We start from the raw sequence: 16,369 nt of genomic DNA on the forward strand, positions 1-16,369 counted from the left end.
ATTATAAAAAGAAAAAAAATTCATATAATATTGTAATGTACATCTTTTGCAATTTGCAATATACAATAATCCAAACTTTCATACAGGTTAATGTATTAACACTGAATAATACTTGTAGAGAATAATATAATATTTAGGTTGCGGAAAAAGAAATCCATTATTTTTACGTTCATTTCAAGTTTTTATTTAACATGGTTTCGGTTGTTCGACTTGGATCAAATATGCACCGTTTTGTTTTATAATTTGTTGCCATTTTAAAGGTAACTTCATAATTCCTCTCTCGTAGAAGCCCTGGTCCCTATTGGCGAAAAACTTGACTAAGTGATTTTCACAATCCTCTCTTGATGCCAATTTCTTATCACCGAGGAAATTTTGTAATGATAAAAAAAGATGGTAATCGCTTGGTGCCAGGTCTGGACTATAAGGTGGATGCATCAAAACTTCCCAACCAAGCTCCTGGAATTTCTGGCGAGTCACTATAGATGTGTGTGGCCTGGCGTTGTTGTGATGAAGTACAACACCTCTCCTGTTAGCCAATTCTGGCTGCTTCTGATCAATCGCTAGCTTCAAACGGTCCAATTGTTGACAGTAGAGGTCCGAATTTAGTGTTTGGCCATATGGAAGCAGCTCATAGTAGATGATTCCTTTCCAGTCCCGCCAAATGCACAGCAAAACCTTCCTGGCTGTTAGTCCTGGTTTAGCCACCGTTTGAGCCGCTTCACCACACTGACCACGATCGTTATCGCACAATATTGCCATATGTAACCCATTTCTCATCCCCAGTCACCATCCGTTTAAGAAATGGGTCGATTTCGTTCCGTTTGGCCAAGGCTTCGCAGATGGAAATTCGATCCATAATGTTTTCTTCCGTCAATTCATGTGGCACCCAAACATCAAGCTTCTTTTTGAATCCAGCTTTATTCAGATGGTTTAGAACTGTTTTATGGTCAATCTTTAGCTCCTGGGCAATGCTACGAGTGCTAACGTGCCAGTCTACTTCTATCATTTCCATGATTTTATTGACATTTTCGACAACGGGCCTACCTGTGCGAGGTGCATCTTTAACATCGAAATTACCAGAACGGAACTGACGAAACCAAAATTGCACATAATTGGCTGTGACAGTATCAGGACCATAAACACCATTCACAATTTCAGCTGCCTGGCTTGCATTTTCGCCTTTATTGAAGCAAAATTGTAAAACATACCTAATTTTCTCTTTGTTAACTTCCATCTTTTACACCCTATAACTCACAACTGAATTGACCAATCAAAAAACTGTAAAAGAATTTTTTTTAGTACAGAATGTCACTTTTCCAATAAGCACAAGTCTGAACTTGTGTCATCAATATTTTATGAGATATGTATCACTACAGCCATCTAGTGAAAAAATAATGGATTTCTTTTTCCCCAACCTAATATATGGCACATGTACAGTAAAATCAAACTATTTTTAATAGGTTCATTCAAGTATCATACAAACAATACAGTACTAAACAGAATTGTTTAGTATTCTTAGACAAAATTAATGTGTTTTTATGAAATGGTAGTAAAGGTTTTATTTGAATACTACATTTTAACAGGGAATTATTATTAAACAAAAGTCACTAAATATGGAGAAATGTCCACTTTTGAAAAAAAAGTTAATTAAATCAGCTTTACATCTAAGTTTGTGAATATATTCTTCATCGAGTGTTACAAACAACATATCAGTGATTATTGTTGATTTATATAATTATATTGTTACAAAATACAATCAGATTATGTATAAAATTATTGAACAAATATATAATTGTTTTTCTTCTTACTAAATTATGAAAGGAAAATGGAACTGCCAATCTGGAAGCAAAGAAGGCTGTAGCTGATAGCAGCATGAAGGTAACTTGTTTACCTGTCCATAGACAGTACTAGCAAATGTTGACAGTGTACTTTACTCAGCTCTGGAATGAATTGGAAAGAAAATGCAAAAAGCTAACACAAGTAAACTTCTCTTTCTGGATGTTACACTTTCACTAAGTTCTCCTATCACTCACTATAGTTTTAAGTTAGCACAATCACTCTCAGGTCATGGCAATTTTAAAGCTTATCAGGAAGAATTTAACTTGGCAGAAACTTCCTTTTGCTGCTGTGATTCAGGTAAACAGGAAACAGTAACACATCTTGTATATGAATATCCTTGATATGATATGATAGATATACAGTAGATTCATGTTAAGAATGGAATTATAGACTCTTGGGCTTGAGTGGCCAAGATCACTATCCTAATTCAAAAGCCATACTACAAGTGTATTTTTGATTTTGTAAAAAGGATTAAAATTAATCAATATTTGTTTCTTAATTCTACCATGGCTAGTTACAAAGGGCAAATTTTAATAAGTATTATGTTATATTTATTATGTACTATTTTTTAATGTTTGTATGTATTTTTTTAATTTTATACTTTGTCATATACTATATTGTGTTGTAAGTACAGTATATGCAGTGTTATACTCCTATAAAGTGGTGCAATTAATAAAGTTGTTCTGTTACTAAGTTATGAAAATACAGATACTTTGTTTAGTATAAATGACATTCACAAAAAATAAAATCTTCATCTATCAGAAGAATCTCAGCAAACTACTTTAAAATTATAGCAGCAAAGCTTAATTAAAATTCATTGGGTTTAGGAATGGAAACATTTCCATTACTATTTGTCACATAAAATGAGGATAAATGTCATTTTGGTCACTTAAGTAAGGTGGCCGCCATTCCGTAGTTGGATTTAAATTTAAACTTATTTGCAGTTTTACAGGAGAATTTCAGAGGTGGCCACCAAGTGAAATTTTACTGTATTTTTAGTGTTAATCTAGTGTTTTTTCAGATTATTATAACAAAATCTAAATACATATAAATGAACTTTTTAAAGAAAATAACCATAAAAACTTTATTGGATTAATAATTAATTGAAAATATTGAGGAATACTTTTAAATTGTTATAAAAATAAAATATCTTTATGGGAGTATTATTATTTAATCATATTTTTATCAGAAAACAAAATTATATGTAACATTATAATTAAGGATAATCAACATTATCAGATCTATCTCTTTTTTATGACACAAACAATATACTGTTTTAAATGATTTTATTAAATTCATTCATTTCAACTGCACACACAAATTTTTATAAAACAATAATTCTTAATATATTATATATTTTATAATGTAAAAATTATAAATTAAACATTAAACATGATATATTTGTGTACATTTTGTTATATGATATTAAAAAATGCTAGCTTAAATTACAGTCAAGTACAATTATAACATAACCTGTTTATAACATATAACTTTAACAACTATAGCACTCTATGAGGAGACTGAAACCAACACAAACTAAACATGACGTAATTACCATGTCAATCTATTTAACTCATTTTTAAAACTTGAGATTGTAGAAATCTGTTTTATATAAATTAAAATCACATTCTCATGAAGTTTAAACTATTATTAATTTTCAAGTAAGATATTAATAATAAAATAAATCTTTACATAAAATTTTTTGTAAAGGATGAAAGGAACAGAATTTCAGCATCATACTGAATGACTTGACTCTTGTAATCTGTCATGTATCTTCTAAATATGTATGCTTTATTTAAAGTAAAATTATATATCACTCTATGAGGAGAAAAATGGGGTTACATTCCCCATTTTTCTCCCCATAGTGCGCTATTTTCAGTCTTAAATACTTGGACTATAAATCTGCTATTTTTAATCATTAATACTAAGTAATTTGCTACTAGAGGTAGACATTAGGCACCACCTCTTATCTAACCAGCTGGCACTGTGATTAACTGTGTAGAGTTTTATATAAATTTAAATATACCTAGAAGCGAAAACTTGCTCTGGGTCCAGGTGGCACTACTGGCAAGCGCATTACAAGGCAAGCGAAGGTTGTGGGTTTAAGCCCTGCCTCAAGCCGGTTCTTTTCTTCCAGATGATTTTAAATTATAATCATTAATTTTATATTAATATAAGATGGCACCTAATGTCTACCTCTAGTAGCAAATTACTTAGTATTAATGATTAAAATTAGTGAATTAATAGCCAGAGTATTTAAGGTGATCGTTTGGCTATGTATCTATATATTATCAGGCTTTGGGTTGTTTCATATACTTAATTAATTTTCAGTTATTGATAGAAATGAAATTTAATTATAACACAAATATTAAGTTATTCACAGTTGAAGTGTTATTCGTTGGCATGAATAAATAAATAAAAAATTCTGTGAATTAACAACATAATTAATATTTATAGACTACTTTTTCTATATTTGACTTTCTTCAAATTTGTTCTATTGAATAAATTTTGAAAATGAGAATATGAAAATGCCCAGTCACTGTGATGAAATAATTAAGGCAGAAGTAATATATTTTGCTTATATTTCTGTACTGCATTTTTAATCAATGATATAAACCAATAAAAATATTGTGTTCTCTAGTAAAATTTGACACCAAATATATAATTATATTTATGAAAAAATCAATATTAACTTTTATACAATATTTACTTATAGAATCCAATAGACATATACTATTTTACTTGCAAGGAGAACTGGGTATTAGTTTTTCTTTGCATCAAAGTCATCTTTACAATATAATTTTGTTAAATTACATTTTTAATCAAAATAAACTAAGCAACTATTTTAATTAATAGCAACACAGTTATCTATATTTATTCTGATCATCTTAAATATTTATTTTTTGTTAAATGATGCTTTTCATTTAATGTTTAATTAAAATAGAAAAAATATTTAACATTAATATCAGGAATGTTAATGCATCAATGTTTACACAATCAAATATTTTAATTAAGAGAAAAATTTAATTGAATGTCAAACTAATCATGAAATAAGAGCTGAAAATTTCAATGTTCTTTAAAGAATATAATATCTTTAAGATGTATCTTTAATTTTAACACATTTCTTGCAATGTCTTCACAAAAATTCAACAGTATTAGAGTGTCAAATTATATTTGTATCTAATGGATAGAAATAACTGATTACATGAGAAAATTACGAGTATTATGTATATGTTTTTACTAATAGAACCAGTAGATTAGCTACCATAAATCAAAAATACATAAATCAATTATATAAAAATACAATTTTATATAATGGGAATTATATAAAAATAAGATAGTTTAAAAAGTATTAATATAAATATTTTTACAGTCACAGCAACCAAGAAAAAATAAATTTAAAAATGTTTACCACCTTATTTACTATGTCACTATAAACATAGCTTAATAAAGATGTTAGTTATTAAGATAGACTGATTAATCATGTGGATACAATATGTGACATGTTATATATCATTAAACATATCTATTATTGTACTACTTTACTTCCAGTATAATGATGATTATATTCAACATTAGAGATAAAATTTATAATATTCAGTTTCAGCATGCAAGTCATATTTCATTCATCGACGACATTTGAAAAATGAAAGAACTTGGCTTTTTTCTCTGAAATTTTATCATACATTATCACTTGCTGTAATCTGAATAGCATGAAGTGTTTAAATTTACTTTAAATAACTGACCATATATTGTTTTTCTCTAGTTTTCACAAGGAAAGTGGCAACAAAAGAGGCAAAGCAAACAAATCAGTAAGTGATGAGAAGAGCAGAGAAATCAAACTTGTTTATTTCCACTGCTCTTCTTTGTTGAGGCCTTGAGCTTAGCTCAAGACTGTCCATGTCACCATAAACATGTGCAAAGGTTAAATGTGTTTGTTCTTGCCCTCACCTTGTCACATCACTATAAATGTAGCCTTAGGAAATTCAATTTTGAATTATTTAGTGTTTAATAATTAGCATGTTTGGTATTTTTTAAATGCTTAGTTTTTATAGTATATACAAACACACAAAAACTACACATGCCAATTATTAAACTCTAAATAATTAAACACACATACACAATGGAATGAAAAGTATACAATAAAAACTATCTGTATTAACATACATAAAGATTTATATTTTAATCATAAAATTAATCATGATTTGAATTTTTTTATTGCTAAACAGCCTAATTAACTAGCTATTAAAGTTAATAGCTACAGGATATATTGATACTAAATTTATGAAGGTGATCTGGAAAATAGTACCCATTCACAAATCACACATACACAAATGAACAAACTCAAACAATGGGAGGTTAACCACTTGCATTCATGTGTTTGCCAGTCTCTGTGTGAGTATGATGCCTGGCTGTGTCACAGTGAGAGTTTAAAATGAATAAGAACTGCTGCTTGTAAGGTGAGGTCTGTCATTCATTTTCTGAATGCAAAAAGTGTGCAATCAATCATCAAACCATAGATGTGTACGGTAATGTTACAGATGAATCAACAGTGTGAAAAGTTTAATGCAGGAAGAGAAAAATGTCAATAATGAACAATAAATCCAGTGCCCATCTGTCATTACAAATGATGATCTGCATTATGTGGATGACTTCATATACTGGATTGACATCGCACTCAGTGAAATTCATGCAGAATTTTCACATTTCTTGAACAACACTAGGAAATTGTCACAGTGCACCTTGAATTTTGAAAAATTTGAGAGACAGATTCCATGTATGCTTTCAGAACAATACAAAACAGACCATATAAATGCTGTTTTAACATTTCTGGATCAGTACTCAAGAGGAGGAGATGCATTCCTGACACATCATGAAACATGGATGCCCTCCAGTATACTCACGATCAAATATCACTCAATGGAATGTCATTACACACATTCACCAATCAAACTACAGAAATGCAAACATTTATTATGAAAAGGATTTCTGTATTCAAGTACACTATAAAACAGTTTAAAAAAATTAAACAAGGTTAAACTGATGACCAAACAAGAAATCAATGACCCAAAATTTCACTAAGTATATTGTTCATTTTGTGGATTCTACAACTTCCAAAATAAATTCATTTCCATATTCTGAATATTTTGTTGAACACCCTTATGTAAATTTTTAGTAGTAGTAAGATATTTTTTAAATTTATACTTAATTTAAAGATCAAACAATAGTTATCTGTCTGTATTTATTCATATTTAATATAAATTATTCACCAAGACTACAAAATTATTCAGTAAAAAAAAAAAAACAAAATAAAACTTAATATTTAAACTTTTATTGTATCATTAAATGACAAATTTGTTTTTTACATTTTTAAATATACAATCAAACCTCAGGCTGAATAGCTTGTTCGGCAAACAATAAATCGGTTGCCGAACAAGCTATTCAGCAGAGGCAGTCAAAGATGATAAACTTCATATACTTCCTATGTTAAAGAAAGTCAACAGGTCAACCAATCAAGACTAGTGATTCAGAAGTTAGTGGCACCGAGATCGCATTGCATCACGATACAAATCATCAATGACATTGCTATTTAAATTACATTTCAGTGTGCAGTGAGAAAGATACCATTTCCATGAATGAAAATATAGTTCACTTCACACCAGCGTTTAGAAATTAAAAATATGACACTTCTGTGTTGCAGCGTTATTGACAGCGATTTGTTAAATTTCAGATGTGCTCGCTAGTACTTTCAACAGTTTACAACCGTTGTCTTCAGGCGAAATTGAATACCTTTGTTTTTGAATTGACAGCTTTTAACGGACTTTTCAAATTATGTAATGCACTTGGTTGGAATATAGAACAAATTAATAAAATTGAATATATAAATATTTTTAAAGAAACATGCTGTAATAACTTGAACTCCCCAAAACATAAATATTGATTGATGGTGCCATGCATGGTAGTGGAATAAAATCAGAACACAAAATTATAACTTGGATTGTTTAAATAAAGTTATCCATAGCTGTGGTATTTCCAATGTCGGCGCATTACACGGCAAAGCAGCGGATATGTAGAGGTTTTCCCATATTTGCCTAAGATCATTGCAATGCTTAAGTAATTTAACATGGTTCCAAAGTGGAAGATAATCTTGGTCTAGCACCTTTTTCGCTAATTCTGTAGCTGGTCTGTTATTTCTAATGTCCTCTTGATGTTTGAGGATGCGGGACCGTATCATTCTGGTGGTAGCTCTAATATAGATAATTTCCTCCCCTGATATTGTATGTTTTAATAAAATTTTATAAACTCCCGATTTTTCATTCAACGTGAGAATGTCTCTATCGTTGCACAATGTTCTTCGTAGTGACGGTTGAGGGCTTATAGGTAATATAAAACCATGCTTCCTGAATATGTGTGTTACTTTTAGTGAGATGGTGTCCAGGTATGGTATTGGAGGGTTTATTATCTTTAGGCTTTCTTTGTTGCAGAGGAAAGTTTTTGGAAATAATTTGTTTATGACCAGGTTGTAGAGATATCGATATTTGGAGTTAGAATATCCTGCATTGTGCATTGCTCTTGAACTGTTGAAAGTACTAGTGAGTGCATCTGAAATTTAACAAATCGCTGTCAATAACGCCGCAACACGGAAGTGTCATATTTTTAATACCATTTCCATTTTTAATTGAATAAAAATCACATTAATTAATAAAAACCAAGTAAATTTACATCTAATATAAATGACATCCAAAAATTCATGTTTAAATATACTTAATTAAGTTAAATTAAATAACAAAAATTTATTAATACTAGGTAACCAATTAATTAAAACTAAAAATACATACTATTTTATAATTTTTAAATTTAATTATTAAAACTTGCCTTTAAGTCAAAACTGAAACCAAAATTAAAAATAAAATTAAAATTAAACTCAAATCAATTGAAACATAATATTTCAGAAAGTGTGGATAAACTAGTAGTTGTTCATCTTCATTGATTTGGTTACATTTCATCCAAGCAGTCAGAGTTGAGTTTCTATTATAGTACTTCTTTGTAAAGTGTTCTTTTCGGTTTTGGTTGGTGGTGACAGAACATTTTGCTTTTAATATATATATGTAGAATAAATACAGCTATAGATAATATAATAGATGATGTTTCAAAAAGAATCATCTGATTTAAAAAAATCATAACTATTCAGCTTTTAATCTGTTTTGATCAAATGATGTGCTGTTAGAAAGAGGAAATTCTTGAGTTTTACATGATTGCTGACTGGCAGCACCCTCACACTTTGTTCACCTGTCATTTCCATATTTTCAAGATGGTGACTGGACAACAGAAATTACTGTGTGTTCTACGCTTTGCGAAGTGTGGGTCCATAACAACTGTTCAGCATGATTTTTGTTGACAATATGGTGTTGAACCACCTACTGAATACACAGATTCCCCAACGATGGATCGGCCGCATGGGACCATGCATGGATAATGATTCAGCTTTACTTAACTGGCCTCCTAGGTTGCTGGACCTAACTTTTTTTTTCTTGTGGGGGTTTATAAAAGACTGTTTATGTGCCTCCTCTTTCAATTACAGTAGTCGTACTGCAAAACCACATAACAGCAGTGGATCCAGACATGCTCATAAAAGTTTGGAACAAATTTCACTACCATTTGTACATATGCCATGCATCCAAAGGGGAGGGATATTGGGCATCTATAATTTAGTATGTAAAAAAACTTGAAGATTAGCCCTGTAATATAAAATTAATGTGTATCTTCATTACTTTTCATAATATAGTCATTTTAAATCAGATGATTCTTTTTGAAACATCCTATATTATAGTGAAGATCTTAGTGACGTTCTTTCCCAAACTCCGTCTCGTTGAGTTGGTTTCCGTGTGTATTATGATTCGATGTAGTGATCCAGGTTTGATGGAAAGCACACCTCTACACTCAAATTGATAATATTTACAGTTTATTTACAGATTCTATATGCAGAAAGTACAAGTTTGAAAACATAATATATATACAGGATAACAATGCATAGTGACTCACGTACTAGATTGGTTTCCAGGAACTGTTAAACTTTGGAGAGGCCTCAGTCAGCTCGTGGAGTTGGCTCAACTGCACAGTCCGTCCAGTCTCCGCACTAACCTGTCCCTGAGATGCTTACCAGAGGAGAACACTCTCTCTACACTCAGCAGACTTCCTAAGTGCCTGAAACTACTATGTACCAGTCTCTTGCCCTTCTCTCCTGCTCTCTTGTTCGCCTCGCAATTTAAGGGTTTTTTGGACGGAGACTTCTGAGCAATCACACTCCTTCCTTGTCTGAACAGCTTACACTCGGGTCCGCTGTCATCTGACGGGAGTGAAGCTTACATAAACGTCTGCCACTTGTTTACATTCAGTTGTTTACCATATGGCAAATGGTCTAATGTCTGACTACAAGTGGGTCCAACTGACAAAGTTGATACTTCCTTTGTTTTCCCTCTGTTTACAAGTCAACATCTTACAAGTGGTACATTGCTCAACCGCATGTGGGTCCAATTGACAAGGTCGCGCCTCTTTTGTTCTCTCTTTGCTAAGAGGTCACTACTTTACAATTATATTGCTTTTATATGCATTTTTATGCATAAAATACAGCAAACAGATTAAAAAAAAGGTTTTGTTTTGATTTTAGAACAAATTGGTTTTTGAACAACATTTAGGAATGAATTAAGTTAAAAACCTGAGGTTTCACTGTATTACACTATATAAATGATTTTTGATATAAACAAATCAAAATTTTATAATACTTACAGTATTTCCTAAATTATGCAAACCAGATGTGCAGTGTTTTTTCAAAATGTTATTTGATGCCCATAGACTGTTATTAGGTTTTCCATCCTGAAACAAAGAATTTTAAAAGTTAAAAATTCAATTTTCTATTAAAAAGCATTTACAAAAAGAAAAAACATCTCTCACAAATCAAAACATAACTAGGCAAAAAATTAATTAGCAATAGAATAATACAGTAGAGCGTTGATTATCCAAAAGTCAATTATCCGAAAGAATTCCAGTCGGCAAATTTAAATTTTCGCCAGTGCTGTGGCACCGCAATCTTTGGCTATGTCTTTGGCTACTCAAATATTTTACGTTTTTTATACTAAATTAACTTCTGAAGTATAATTTTTTATTGTTTTTATATTTTTCAATATATTTATTTTGTTTGTACAAAATAAAAAAACAATTTTTAACGATACAATAGTCTTCATTAGGCTTAACATCGACAAAAATTCAACCCAAAGTGACGCGCAATGGAGAAAAATTTCAACATGGGATAAATTAATATATTTTTTCGTACATAATCGGTTATCCGATATATCGATTTTCCGAACAACCCCAGTCCCCAATTGATTCGGATAATCGACGCTCTACTGTATACATAAAATAATTTAAACTTTACTTAATCTCAATGATTAAGCTACACAATTTTATTTATATTAACAAAAAGTTTTGTTAATCTTAAATTGAGACATGTTTGTAAAGTAAACTTTTGATACTGACAGTTTTACTAATTCAAAGATTGCACTTTAATTACTTCAAACTGCTTAATTTAAGGAAACCAATTTGAATCTGACACAATTTTAAAAAGGCAGCAGATGAAACTGACACAGGCTTGATAGAAGCCAAAGATGTTTTAAAGAAAATAAGCAACTAGTTTCCTTAAATTAAGCAGTTTCAAATAATTAAAATGGTAAAATGTTACCAAGTTTTGTGAAGTATAATTCAAAGATTTTCAGACAGTATGGTTGATATTCAATATAATCATATGACTCAAGTAAAGAGTAGTGTATGACAAAGGGATTCACTATGAAATTGGACTGCACTAGGAATCAGCCCTTAGCCCATTTCTGTTCAATTTGGTGATGGATGTATCGGTGGAAGATGCGAAGAGCAAGGTGAAATGAAACCGTGATGTGTGAAACATCCTGTGATAAGGTAGAAAAGCTGTAGGAATGGAGAAACGCATTGGAAGAGAGATGCATGATAATCAGCAGAGCAAAGACAGTACAGTCAAATCTGTACTGTCAAACCTCGGTTTACGAACTTAATTCATTCCTAAAAGTTGTTTGGAAATCAATTTGTTCTCAAACTGACAAATTTTCCCATAATAAACAATGTAAAATAGATTAACCCATTTCCAACTTGAAAACAAAACTTTTATTTTTTATCTTTTTTAGCTGTATTTCATCCATAAAAATGCCTACAAATGCAATGCTATATAATATTACAACAATAAATGAATAATGAATAAAGTTTATAAATAAGAAAGAATTTCATTCATCCTTATCTGTGCTAAGAAGACTTGATGGTGCAAGGGGAGGGTAGAGAGGAATGGATGTTATTTCTTGGAATGGGAGTTCCTCTCCATATCATCATCAGGAAACTGAACTTCAGGAATTTTTTCTCTTACCTTTTGGATTTTCTGTTTCTCACTAGCATATTCTGCTTGGAACTCATTATGCCTCTTTTTCACTAAAAATTTATCTAACGAAATTTGCTTTTGTCTACATTTCACAATGTTATGGAAGTGAAACATAGTATTGTCATTGAAAAGGTTAATGGCTTGCTACTGCTTTATCAGAGTAATATCTTTCAACAAAACTTTGCCCTTCATACCATTTTGCACACGTCATTAATAAGAGCACTAGGTAGACAAATTGGTACCGTGTTCCTTCACTAGCTCTTTGACACCAGAATTGTTGACTTCCAAGCTCATGCTTTTGTCCAGAGATATGATGTCATCAACAACTCTAGTACACTCCATCCTGAATCCCTGAAGTCTCTCTCTGTAACACAATCAGTCCAGAGGTTCCTCCAGGTTAAGTTCAAGGAACTGCAAGTCATTTGCTGCCAGGCATTGTCAATAAGACGTAAAAAATGGAAGATATTGAAGTGATTCTTCCAAAAGCCACAGAGAGTTAACTCTGTGTCAGAGGTAACCTCAAAACACCTTTGAAAAAGTGCTTTGGTGTAATACTTTTGTGAGATTAGCCAGGGACCAAGGGGACATTCCCTAATAACCACTTAATCAGCATGGGTTGGTAAAACTTGATCTTTATGTCTGTGAGTGGAGAGGTTGTAAGTTGACAGGGTGTCTGTTATTCTGAGCAATGACAGGTAACCAGGTTAACAAATAAAAATATAAGTTTAATATAAAACGTCTAAACCTAAGAATACACAGAAATACATTATATACATTTAAGGTGACATGACAAAGATATCTATGTGTTCTATCCGCTATTTGCTCTTGAGAGAGAGAGAGATGTGGTTCTCTGTCTTTGTGGAGGTTGAGCTGTGATCGATGTCTTCCTTCTTATACAGTGATTCGGGCCATTGTCTCCTATGGGAAAGTCTGCTTTAGGCTGTTCCGAATATGATGGGACGGAAGTCTTCTCTTTTGTTCGTGGAGTCCGCCTTGTGATCGCTGTTCTGGAGATAGCTGTTGGGAACTGGGTTGCTGTCGCCAGTGTATGGCTGTCCAGGCTAGTTCACACCGACTTCAGTTCTCACCTCCCTTTTATCGATTTAGCTTGGGAAAAAGAGTCAGGTGATTGACTGTTTGGTGATGCATCTGCAGGTGTGCAGTCAGAGGTGAGCCATTGATGATGTAAAACTCTTGTTATATGGAGCTGTCATGACCGTATTTGGTTTGAGACTTGTATGCTTCCTTCTATTCATATGTCGACAATTGACTTTCTCCTCCTTTAACACTGGGTTGTTTATTGTTTAGTACTTGGATGTTATATTTCTCAGCTAGTTGTTGATAGTACAGGTGATATTCAATCTGTTTTCTGCGCAATGTTTTCTTTACGAGTGCAATGGAGAAATAGGCTTAAGATTTTTCTAAATTTTATGCAGAATCACAGCTCGATTCACACTTTAAAGTTAAAAATGATGTGTTGATCCATCAGTGAATCAGTGGAGTTGTATTAGGAGACAGAAATTTCATAGTAAAGAGAAGTCACTCTTCCAGTAACTTGGCCTCCATGCCAGGGAAGATAGACAGAAGCATTATCCATCAAAAGCAGACACTTCAGTGGCAAGTTATTTTCATTAAGATATTTCCTCACACTAGGAGCAAAAATTTCATGGACTCATTCCAGGAAAAAGTGTCTGGTCACCCAGGCTTAATTATTAGCCCTCCACATGACAGACAACTTGCTTTTCATATTATTTCTCTTAAATAGATGAAAATTCATAGATGAGCAATGGTTTCATCTTAAAAAGTTGCATTGCCGCAAAGCAAAGAGTTAGACTGTCCTTCATTAGCTTGTGTCCAGGCAAAACTTTTTTCTCCTGGATTATGTATGTTCCGTTTGGCATTTTCCAAAACAGTCCAGTTTCATTGCAAACATTTGCTGGGGGATAAAACCCTCAACAGTCACATATGCACCAAATTCTTTCACAAACTTTTCTGCATCTTTTTTTGTTCACACTTGAAGCCTCTCCATGCACTGAACCACTTTGCTTCTTAAACTTTTCAAACCAACCTTAAACACATCAGTCTCAGAACTTGAACCTGAAATTTTCTTGAGCAAATTTTGGTGCAAAAGCTCTGCTTTCTCACAAATGATAGTATCTGAAATACTGTCGCAGCCAACTGCAATTCGTTGATCCAAATTAAGTGCAACTTTTCCACTTCTAAGGTCTGCAATCTTTGCTTGGTGTTCATAGCCACTCCTTTGATAACATTAGCATCCTTTATTGTTTCCTTATTCTTGAGAATGGTACAGATCAGTGACTTTCCTACATCAAACTGCAAAGCCAGATCTGAGACACACATGCTATTTTCATGCTTCCGTATGATCTCTTTCCTCATCTCTATTGTTATTTTCACTCTTTTCCTTTTCACCTTTATACTTACACTAGCTTTCTTAGGTCTCATGGTGACTTATGGAATTAAAAAAAAAAAAAAAAAAAAAAAAAATGGACAATGCAAGAAAAATCACCAAAGTCAAAGAACAGTTCACTGCAAAGTAATGCTATGTTGCCAACTCCACAGATTAGACCAGTGTTTCTCAACAAGGGCAATATCACCCCCAAGTGGGCGTTTTTCCATGTTGAGGGGGCAATTAGTAACAATTTATATTTTGGGGAATAAAAAACAATTTTCTGGGCAATATAGTAAAACATATTAAGAATAATTAGATATTTTATTTGTTATATCGCACAATAATTAAACAAATAACATTATACTAGTCACTAGTCTACTCAATGCAGTACGAATTTGGCGTTAGCCTTGGCCCTCAGCATCGAAATTTTGTAGTGAAGGGGGTGATACTACATAACAGTTTTATTGAAGGGGGCGATGATTCATTAGAGGTTGAGAAACACTGGATTAGACAGACAGACATAGATGGACAATTTTGAGAAAATCACATGACTAAACATATGCAGCACACCATTGGCGAGTGACATCATTAATTTTGATTTCAATTTACTATGGTATGCATAATTTATGGAAGCAATAATTTGCTATTGTTCACTTTTCCTGAAAACTCAGAAAAGTAATAAATATTATTTTTGTATGATAATTAAATTTTTTTCTGGCTTACAGTTACCTATGCTTTTCTAAAAGATGTTCATTACAAGTTCTTGCATTTAATTAATAATGCCAAATGTTGATTACATACTGATGAGAAATAATAAAAAATATATTTAAGCAACAAAAATTTATTATTAATTTGAATTAAGCACCTTTAAATGTGAATTATTGAAAGTCATTTATATTACACAAATATCAATTAACACGGTTTTTATTAATTAAGTAGCTGTGGCTCAAAATGTATCTATTATAAATATATAACACTCCCTGCAGGAGGGAATTTTGAAAAATCCCTTCTTAGTGTACATTATCTTGATGCACCCTATTAAAACACAATCAAAAACGCAAAAAACCGTATCTAAAATAGAATAATAGAAGAACAGTTCTTCATGGTAAGCTTTGATTTTGTCCCTCTCCCCTGCGGGGGAATTTTAACATCTATATAATATAAAAACACACGCACATTCAAATGCAATGTTGTGTCAAAATTTCAAAGCAATCAATTAAGAACTTTAGGAAATTTAAGATTTTGAACAAACAAACATTTACATTTTTATTTATATAGATTTGATTTAAATTGAATTGTGACGTGTCCCAAAAACAAGTAGTATCATACACACATGTGCATTGAAATGTAATTTAAATAACATCATTGATGGTTTGTGTTGTGATGTCTAATGATGCAAGACAAATCTTGGCACTACTACTGAATCAGTAGTCCTGTCATTGATTTGTCAGACTGTTGAACCTACTTAACATAGGAAGTATAAGAAGTTGACCATTGGTGACCAGCTGTGTCAAATAGCTTATTTGGAAACCAAGTTATCATATAGCAACCGGCATTCAAAGTTTGTTCATAATCCAAACTGTTCATCAACAGAGGTGTTTGTAACCCAAGGTTTGACTGTATATATATATGATATCTGGTGGAGGAGATGAGAGTTACATACA

General features: G+C 31.9%; 1 protein-coding gene across 1 annotated transcript in view; it reads right to left on the reverse strand.

Moving 5' to 3' along the window:
* Positions 1–16,131, reverse strand: part of LOC111615459 (ubiquitin carboxyl-terminal hydrolase 2-like) — a 48,135-nt gene extending 32,004 nt beyond the window's left edge. Inside the window, exons 1-3 of the mRNA XM_023356894.1 lie at positions 16,126–16,131; positions 12,310–12,315; positions 10,627–10,716 (exon numbers count right to left, since the gene is read on the reverse strand). Of these exons, the coding sequence (XP_023212662.1) occupies positions 10,627–10,716; positions 12,310–12,312 (93 nt within the window). The 5' untranslated portion in view covers positions 12,313–12,315; positions 16,126–16,131. The remainder of the gene's footprint in view (positions 1–10,626; positions 10,717–12,309; positions 12,316–16,125) is intronic.
* Positions 16,132–16,369: the final 238 nt, after the last annotated feature.

The sequence above is a fragment of the Centruroides sculpturatus genome, unplaced genomic scaffold (assembly GCF_000671375.1).
Source record: "Centruroides sculpturatus isolate CEXI.00-Female unplaced genomic scaffold, Cexi_2.0 scaffold18, whole genome shotgun sequence".
NCBI classification, from domain to species: Eukaryota; Metazoa; Arthropoda; class Arachnida; order Scorpiones; family Buthidae; genus Centruroides; species Centruroides sculpturatus.